General features: G+C 36.4%; 1 protein-coding gene across 1 annotated transcript; it reads left to right on the top strand.

The window, feature by feature from the left end:
• The first annotated feature begins 4,770 nt into the window (after window positions 1-4,770).
• LOC111920198 (uncharacterized) lies at window positions 4,771-5,425 on the top strand. The gene is made up of 2 exons (XM_023915796.1): window positions 4,771-4,950; window positions 5,069-5,425. Exons 1-2 carry the CDS (start codon window positions 4,771-4,773, stop codon window positions 5,423-5,425), a joined length of 537 nt encoding a protein of 178 aa, XP_023771564.1.
• The last annotated feature ends 5,217 nt before the right edge of the window (window positions 5,426-10,642 follow it).

The raw sequence follows: 10,642 nt of genomic DNA on the forward strand, positions 1-10,642 counted from the left end.
CCAAGTGAAATTTAGGTTTCACATAAAATGATGATTAGGGTTAAGTTTCCCACTTAACCCATTAAGGACTTAATCCACTAAGGACTTAATCTATTAAGTCCAATATTGCTTAGATTAATCTTTGCCAATGATTATTATTTATAATTTCAAGCTTATTAAATAATTCTCGTGTGTATCCTGATTAATTCTCAAAATTAGGCTTTTATTGGCATTAGGGTTTTCCAAACCTAATTAGGGTTTCCAACCCAAATACTAGCCTACTTATCAATTTGTTGGGCTTTTAGGTCAATTATGGCTTTATTGGGCCTATTAGGCCCACTAGAATATCATTAAGCCCATTAGGGTTTTATTGGGTCACTTAGGGTCCATTAGACCCATTAGGGTTTTCACTAAGCCCATTAGGCTTCATTGGGTCCATTAGGTTTTACAAGGCCCATTAGGGTTTCAAGCACCCCAAACGAATCAAACTCAACGAGGTAAGCACACCGCCACCCGACACGGCGGCCAGTGGCAGCCACCACCTTAAAGTGGTGTTTTTCAATTTCTTTTCATTAGTCTTCTTTTTAGTTAAATTTTACAATGCTAACTCCCATAATCATACACACACACATGCTAATACAAACACATATAGATAATGACCTAGCGGTGGCCGGCGGCGGCATGTTGTGGCAGCTACCATGGCTGGCAACCATGGTGGGTATTTTTCCATTTCCCGGCCATCAAACAATCCCTACACAGCACCCACTCCACTGTAGCAATAAACCACACACACCAAAGCACGCACAACCACCTTCTACGGTGGCTAGCGGCGACAGACAAGGGTAGCGACCCCTATGCATTTTGCTTGGACTCCGAAAACAGCCACTCACATGGTGGCATTCAAAGAACGACAAAGACCCACGAAGGTGGCAGCAACGGCTAATGACCGAACAGAAGCGGCAACCACGCTCCAGCTCCCCAACGACGGTAGCAGTAAAGTAACAATTGCTGTTGGTGGCTCCCGGCCTCGTCGTCGACTGATCTTGCGGCTCCACCGACGGCGTAGGTGGCAGTCGGTCTTTGCGGTGGTCGATTTGAAACCTCATCAACAATGATGGTGCCGAAGATCGTAGAAGCGAAGTGGCGGCAGCCATACTTGGTGAAATAGCCGCGTAACCGTGCTGTCCATCGTGAGACCCAACCACAACCCTTCGACCGGTCCTTTCCAATGGCAGCGTCGATCTCGGCGGTTCTTCTCAGCAACCCGACATCCGGCAACGGTAGAGATGGCGAAGAGGAAGGCAGGCGAAGGCTGGAGTCTTCACATGGCGGCTAGAGAGAAATGAGTTAGGGTTAGGGTTTGCTTAACCCTTTATACCCGGCTCCACTCAAGAGTTTTCCATAATGGCAATAATAGTCCCTCCATGCCCCTTTTATTCAAATGTAATCCATATTTTACCTTTTTAACCCCTGCCATCTAAATACATTACAAATTAGGTCCGAGATTTACAATACATCCCCTACCCTACCAATCCTTTTCATATTTGGCCCAGCATTTACCAAATACCCCCTGTCTTCTAAAAATCTTTACAAACTAAATCCCAGAACTTACACTTTTAACCCTAAACTTCAGAAACTGACAATTAACCCCACGAGACCAACACTTTGCCATATAATTATTGATTTCTTGGCTACGATTCATTCATCGATTAATTTATTTATTTATTACATAAATAAACGGGGTGTTACCGTTTCATAATCACTAAGATAATCAAGATACTCAAGTACTGTCCTATCTTTTCAAATTGGAGAAACTTTTATCTTTCTGCCTAATTTGATTCTTCTTATTCGTTTTGCCTTACATTGAAAGTTTTTGAATGTTTCAGAATTACACTTAAACTTGTAAGTATAACCATATTCACTAAACTTTAGTAAATCATGATGAATAACCTTATCGATCTTTGTGGTGGACCTGACCAGCGCACAACCAAGTGTACCCCATCCTATAGTCCTTAACTTGACTCACATGAACATGTGAACAAGGAATTAGTCTTAATTTTCCAAAGATGAAAATTTCTCATTCATCATACAATACAAGTTACACGATTCCATGTTTCTATCCAACTGAAACGTGGGTGATGAGTATCTTTCCTTATTTGGTAAATTATAACACTACCACAACCGAAAGAATCAAATCCATTTTCCAAAATTGTTATCAATGGAATCATATAAAACAACAATTTTTTCACAAATGCCATTGTAAGGATATTTAAAATAAATAAAATTAAAACCTTTTCTTTTATTTTAAAACTTGCGGAAAAAACTTATCCTTACAATGCAAATGCATATGAAAACAATGTTGTTTTTTATTCTTAGGCAATCTATCATAACTCTTAAGCAACAACTCAAAATTCTGATTATCGAACCATGCGATCAAAATCCATCTTCACGATCAGGATCAACATATTCTTCCTTGAAGCTTCCTCTTTTCTTTGAATCTTAAAACATCAAAATGCGACGTAGTCACATCATGCATTACTTGCACTGAACAATCTAGGCTTGAATTTATTAAACACCATCAGCAACAAATGTGTTTAGAGTACATCAGCGGTGTTTACGACGCTTTGTCCAAAGGCGATATGGATAGTCGTGTCATTGGTAAGCGTACCTTTCTACCTGCAACTTTCGTGGGGGGACCTAGGTATATGTATAAACACTATCAGGATGCTCTAGCCATATATAGGGTTCATGGTAAGCCACAATATTTTACCATTTTCACTTGCAATGTTAAATGGCCTGAGTATAGGAGATACGTGGATGTTGTTGGTCAGCGTGATATTCAAAACATACCAGATATCATTGCACGCATCTTTAAAATCAAAGTTCATGCTTTCATTAACTTCCTTAAAGAAGACAAAACTTTTGGAGATGTTAGTGCATGTACGTTTCTAATCTCTTATTTCATTATTCTTATTTTTTTGCCTTTTGTTACTTTTATGCCTTAGTAACATATCGTATATTTTTATTTTCAGATCTTTACACCATTGAATTCCAAAAAAGAGGTTTACCATATTGTCATACGTTATTGTGGGTTACATCGCCCTTTAAAATACAAGAAGGTGAAGATATTGACAAATACATAACCGTTGAGCTTCCTGATCCCCTACTCGAACCAACACTATATAGGACTGTTACTACATGCATGCTACATGGTCCTTGTGGTTTACTAAATACATGTGCCCCATGTATGGTAGATGATAGATGTGTGAACGGTTTCCAAAACCATTCAACTCATTAACAATTTTTGATGAAAATGGTTACGTGCATTATAGAGGACAAGTTGGACCGTATCATGTCTTACAAAGTGGTGTTCGATTTGATAACGAGTTTGTGGTGCCGTACAACAAACGTTTGTGTAGTCGATTTGACGTTCACATCAATGTAGAATATTGTGGTTGGAATATGATGATTAACTACTTATTTAAGTACATTTCAAAGGGGGTTGATCGTGTTCGTTTCACTCTTTAAACATCAGAGATAAATACAACTGCTTCTTTCTCTACCATACATGTCGCTGCAAATGAAATCAACTCATTTCTAGATGGTCAATATATATGTCCACACGAAGCGGCATGGCGAATCCTTAATTTTTTCATTCACGAACGAGATCCAGCTATACAGGTCTTGGCCGTCCATTTGGAGGGGATGCAACCTACTATTTTCAAAGAAAACAGTCAAATAGGTTCTTTAATTGATACCCCAGGTTTTGGTATTATGACTTTAACGAAATGGTTGCACAATATCAGTGTGATGTTCGAGGCATTGACTTGGCGTACAATGATTACCCTTCTAAATATAGTTGGGACACCACTGTAAAGAGATGGATTCATAGGACTATCACAACAAATACTACCATTTGCAGACTTGCAAATGTACATCCAACAGCAGGGGAGTTATTCTATCTACGAATTTTAATGTGCCATAAAAAAGGATGCAAATCCTTTCGTGACATCAGGACTGTTCATGAAAGAACATACTCAACTTTTCGAGAAGCATGTGAAGCGTTAGGGTTAACTGGTGATGATAAGGAATGGCTAAAAGCATTTGAAGAATCATCCTCATGGGCAACCTCATCAGAACTTCGTTCTCTCTTCTGTCATCTACTTCTTTTTTGTGAAGTAGGGAACCATTTTTTGTTATGGGAAGTCGCAAAAACTAAAATAGGCAATGACATTACCCACACATTCACTTCCAGTTGTACAGTTCCCGATGTTATTCTACGTGTTGAAACACTAGAACAATAAACACTTCTCGGAATCCAAAATACACTACTAGCTTCAACGCCTTCAAAATCACTTACTGATTTTGGATTGCCTATGCCATCTCCATCTCTCCTTTCCATTCTCAGAAATCATCTTTTTCTTGAAGAGACTAATTACGATACACAATTCTTGATTTCTCATAATGCAACCATGGTATCACAATTAAATCCAGATCAACTTACAATTTATGATAGTGTTGTTGATGCAGAACAAAACAAAAAGCAACTACTATTATTCGTATACGGCTCTGGCAGTACAGGAAAAACATTTTTATGGACGACTATATTTTCATATTTTAGATCTAGGGGAAAGATTGTACTGGCTATCGCAGCCTCAGGCATTGCATCGCTTTTGTTGCCTTCAGGTCATACTGCTCATTCTAGATTTGTTATTCCAATTGAATTTATAGACAAGTCCTCTTGTAATATTAAAAAAAACACAGCTAGCAGAGCTCCTGAAGAGAACTTCGATGATCATATGGGATGAAGCTCCAATGAGTGATCGCCGCTGCTTCGAGTTTCTTGATAAATCACTAAAATATGTCCTTGAAAATGATAACCATCTTTTTGGTGGGATGTTAATACTCCTAGGAGGTGGCTTTCGACAAATGCTTCCTGTTCAACCTAAAAGTAGAAAATCACAAATAATTGTCCTAAACACTACCTAATTCATATCTATGGCCACACTTTACGATATTCAAATTACATTACAATATGTGTTTATCCCAACAAGAAAATTCTACCATGGATGTTAATTGAATATCATAGTTTGCCTCATGGCTGCTCGATATTGGAAATGGAAATATCGAAACACCAGAAAGGAATGATCCGGAAAGCACAAACATTATACAAATCCCTCAGCGTTTCCTTATCCAATCAAGAGACAAAGCATTAGAATCACTAATACATTTTGTATATGGAAAAGATATAATTTCCAATCCATCACCTCAGGATTTATCTGTTAGAGCCATTATTCGTCCAAAAAATGAAACTGTTGATCAAGTCAATGCTTTGATACTATCAAAAACCGGTGGTCAAGGGGTGGTGTACAACAGTTGTGATTCCATTAAATCACAAACCCATGATAACTTAGAATTAGATGCCTTATATCCCAAGAGTATTTAAACACTCTTCACTTTTCTGGTACCCCTTCACATACATTATTAGTGAAAGTTAATACCCCCGTAATGTTAATAAGGAATATCAATCAAAGAGAAGGTCTTTGTAATGGAACACGTTTGATTGTTACATAATTATTACCATCTATTATTGAATCTTTCATAATAACAGGAACAATTATTGGGAAAAGGGTGTACATTCCAAGAATAAAATTTGTTCATAATAGCTCTAACCTACCATTCATATTTTCCAGAAAATAGTTTCCTCTTAAAGTGTGTTAGCGATGACTATAAACAAAAGTCAAGGCCAATATCTTGAGAAGGTAGGTTTATACCTCGCAAACTCTGTCATGGGAAACTATATGTCGCTTTGTCAAGAGCTACCTCACCAGATTCGATAAAAATTCTGCTTCAACAAGAAGATGCATTACCATTAAACTGTACCAGAAATGTTGTCTTCAAGGATTTGTTAGTAACGATTAATATGATAGAGGTTATAACAACACATTTATGTTTTCAAAGCATCTAATAGTTTAGATAAATGCTATCATCCAAATATCATCTCTTCAACATGTTTTCGATTATAGTTAGTACATACATCTAATACCTAAGATAAATGATATAATTAACTTCATGTTTTATAACTATTTTGATTCATTCTTTTAAGCTAATATGTAAACATTAACAAATGTTTTTTTTATTTACAGAGAATGTCCTCAGCAATGGATAGAATATCAAACCTCCACTTTGATTCACCGGGAAATTCACTTAAAATCCATGTCTTGCGAAAATGGACATTACAATTCAGAAGAGACGAGACATGGTTTATGGTCATTGATGAGCATGTAAGGATTGATATATATATATATATATATATATATATATAAACACTCTTTCGTAAAAAATTATTCATTATAAAAACACCCTAACACATTTACTTGAGCAGGGAGATGTAATTCAACTACTTGCACATAAGAAAAATCAAGGATGCATTGAAACTTCATTATTAGTCTCTCGATGTTATCGTATCAAGGACTATACATGCACTGAGCCATAAAAATATCAAAAGGTCTTAAATCACCCAGTGCACATGAATATTGGTGAAGCATCAACAATTGAGGAAATTTCAAACCGCAATGCACTTCCAGTAACATGGTTCCACTTCCGTCCAAGATCACACCTTTAAATAATAGCAGACATAAACTTGGAGCATCTAGGTATATTTACAACATCAATGCAAACATCATTACATATTACACTTACTATTACATTCAAATTTCATAGGCGTACTCATCAACATGAAAGATCGCGAAAAAAACAAGGAACCTTTCGCGGTAATCACCTTAACAGATGAAAAGTAAGTAATAACTCTTCATATACAACACATATAACCTACTATACTCAACTAATAATTATTGATGATAATATTGTTCAAGTGCGGAGGAGATTAGCATACTCTTATGGAAGGAATGCATAGATTCGCCAGACAAGTTCAATCGAAACGCCTTTACATCAAGCTCTAACATGGTTGTACTAGCTTTCAACAATGTGAAGTCCACTATGTACAATAATAAATAATAAAACAAGACCTTCATTATATGATCACTTCATACTATACTTAATAACCATGTTAACAACACAGGAAGATCAACATTAACAAGTAGGAGTGCAACATACATGCACGTCAATCCCAAAATACCAGAAATGCACACACTCATTGCAAGGTATGCTATACTTGTACTACCAATCTTAACCGTAGTTTTCCAACTAAAAGCAACCAAAAAAATCACTACATACATTCACTAACAATGTTTTCGATAATTACATATTTGGTACCCAATTTCAATAAAAAACAACACCAGCTGTGATAAATACTACCTTACAACATTTAAAAACCTCTGAATACTCTCAAATAATGGTAAAAAATTATCTTTTGTAAAATACTACAATTTCATACCAATAGTCACTAATATACATCGCTAAATGTTCAAGGAAAAAGTATATGTTTTGAAGACCATAATATCTGATTTCACATTCAAAGATGTTTGGTACCACGTTACATGTTCCACATGTGGTAAATCAACACACAAAAAAGGTGATGGATAGTTTTGTGTTTCCCATGGGCCCATAAATGAACTAAAACTTTTGTAACTACTCCCTCTCCTATATGAAACTAGTATAATCTATAAAAACATAAACAACATCACTTCTCTTTCCACATGTATAAAATCTCAGCAGTACTCACAGACAATACAGATAAAACAACAATTTTCATGTCTGACAAAACAGCCCGTAGTCTAGTAAATGTTACTGCACAAGAAATCATGGACCTCTTTCCCAATCAAGATGGAAAAACTTTACCAGATCCACTACAACGTTGTAAAGGGTTGACAAAGAATGTTTTTGTACAATGCACAAAGCTTCCATCGACTAAAAATATTCGTTTCACAATCACCACAACAATGATATAAAAGGTCCACAACCAAAAATCACATCACCTCGAAAAACACCACATACACCTTCAACAACAATGGATCAGCAAACCACAACAACTACGGAGTCCTTCACCCGTACTAAATCATGTGAAATCGGAAAACGACTCCAATTAGAACATACATGTATGAATAACATATAACAATTTATTTATAGCCAACACATAATCAACATCTATCCATTTCACAGAAACTACACAGAAAACACCACGCCCCAAACGAATGAAATACAAAAACCATGGCGAAACGGACGAAGGAACATATGCCCAAAGCAGTAAAACTATTTGATCTTTTCAAAACATATATATACTTATTGTAGTACTTTGTTGTATCAATTTTGCGCCTTACAATGCTACATTCAACAAATTATCTTTATAAACACTAATTTATAAATATTCACTAAAAACTATGTCATCTCCAGACGAACATATTCAAACAATTGTTGTAATCTTTTTTTGTATCTATAAATTTGTTTGATATCAAATAATATTTACTTTTCAATTTGTTGCTATTAATATTGTGGATGAACTTCATTATCCTGTATTATTTTGTAATTACATCATACCCTTTCCCTATAATATTTTAGTAGAATAAATATGTTACATAAATGGCCCTTATGGCAACAATCTATTACAAAAATGGTCATTTCTAAATTATCCGTCGTCTATCTTTTCAACTTGTTTTTTAAATATAGTTACATGGTATCATTGACTTGATCTTTATGCCAACAAAAGTAAGGTTTAATCTTTCATATTACCCTTTTAATACGAACTTGGCATTCTCTTTCCAAAAAGGTTGTTCTCCATTATTTAAAAAATGAGAAGACTTACAGATGTCATCAGATTACTTCAAAAATGAGAAGAGTTACATATCTCATCGGCCCTCATCTTCATAATTTGCAATACAAATATAAAACATTATCTTATGTAACGTTAACGACATTATCAAATACACTACTTATCTAACTGTTCTGGTTAGAGGAAGTAGTTATCATGTTTTTAATAACAATCGTAATTGAATGTGTCACACCCCCAAACCAGACGGCGGAAACGTCCGAGGGTGGAGGACTTCATTTGTAGTATCACAACACATGCATCATAATAATCAAAGTACAAACAACCATTGTATTTAATAGTATAAGTATTTACATGTGTTCAATCATTGTATATTATCCTGTTGCAAGTTGTACTTGAAGTGGACATCTATTTCCAATTCTTTAGAAGATTTTTGTTTAATTAAGTGTTTAAGTTCAGAGATATCAAATTCATATTCATTCTTGATATCCCACTATCTTTTTATCTATTGACTTTTATAGAAAAAGATGTCTCCTCGTAGAAATCCAAGACGTAACAATGAAAATGAAGTACCAACGCCACCTCAACCACCACCTCCGCAATTCGATGTTGCTATGTTTCAAGCACCAGTCACGACAGTTGTAGCGGCTGCCATGTCTAATATCAATACTTCTGGTGCTAGTGGGTCGGGAGCTGGTGCACATCCTTCTAACCATATTGAGGGTCATGAGCACTCGCGAGAGTGCACTTATAAAGACTTCTCGAATGCCAAACCTAGGACCTTTAATGAAACTGGAGGAGTGATGGTTTTAAGGCAGTGGATTGAGAAGACAGAAGCAATCTTTCAAATTTGCTCTTGTCCAAAGGGTAGTAAAGTTAAATTTGTTGCCTGTACTTTTTCAGATAGGGCCCTAACATGGTGGAATGGCCATGTTAAGTCACTGACTTTGATAGTGGCTAATACTATAAGCTGGGAGAACCTAAAAACCATGTTGATGCGGGAATACTGTCCGCGAGGGTAAATTCAGAAACTGGAGCAAGAACTCTGGGGTCTTACCATGGCCGGTGTAGACATAACAACTTACATAAATCGGTTCTGTGACTTGGCGATTCTGTGTCCAAAAATGGTTGCTCTAGAGAGCAAAAAGATTGAAAGGTATATTTGGGGACTGTCGCCCCAGATATTGGCAAGTGTCATTGCATCTAGGCCTGTTACCTTTGATAGTGCCAAGGAACTGGCACAGTCACTTATTGACCACGAAAATCGTCAAAACTCTGTGGTTATTGCTCCAGAACAACCTAAGGAGAACAAAAACAATAGCAAGAAGAAGGGCTAGAACAAAAGGAAGGGTAAATCTCCTCTGGAACCTTCAAGGAAGCAACAAATAGTGGCAGACCTGTAGTGGTCACGAGTATGTTCCTTCTCAACTATACTTATGCATGTATTCTTTTTGATTGCAGTGCTGAGAAGAGCTTCGTGAGCCATAATTTTAAACATCTACTAAATCAAAACTCCCAACCACTAAATGAAACTTTTACAGTAGAAATGGCTTACGGAAAATCCGAATCCACCAATGATATATACATAGGATGTACCCTTACCTTAAATGACTTGTCTTTCCCAATAGAACTTATACCGATCTCTATCAAAAGTTTTGACGTCATAATAGGTATGGATTGGTTATGCCCCAACCATGCCGACATCTTGTGTTATGAAAGAGCTATTCGCTTGAACTTGCCAAGTAATGAAACTCTTATTATTTACGGCGACAAACCCGGAACGAACCTTCAGATCATTTCTTGCATCAAGGCACAAAAATACCTTCGCAAGGAGTACTGTGCATTCTTAGCTCACGTGGTAGACAAAAAGCAAGAAGTGAAAGACATTGCGAGCATTCCAGAGGTCTGCAACTTTCCCGATGTATTTCCCGATGATCT

Source organism: Lactuca sativa, chromosome 1, assembly GCF_002870075.4.
Source record: "Lactuca sativa cultivar Salinas chromosome 1, Lsat_Salinas_v11, whole genome shotgun sequence".
Taxonomy (NCBI): domain Eukaryota; kingdom Viridiplantae; phylum Streptophyta; class Magnoliopsida; order Asterales; family Asteraceae; genus Lactuca; species Lactuca sativa.

Bases quoted from the DNA above. Each gene is read 5' to 3' on its own strand.
- LOC111920198 (XM_023915796.1), top strand. From the start codon at position 4,771: ATGATCATATGGGATGAAGCTCCAATGAGTGATCGCCGCTGCTTCGAG. The intron at 4,951-5,068 runs GTCCTAAACACT...TGAATATCATAG, and splicing joins GTAGAAAATCACAAATAATT to TTTGCCTCATGGCTGCTCGA.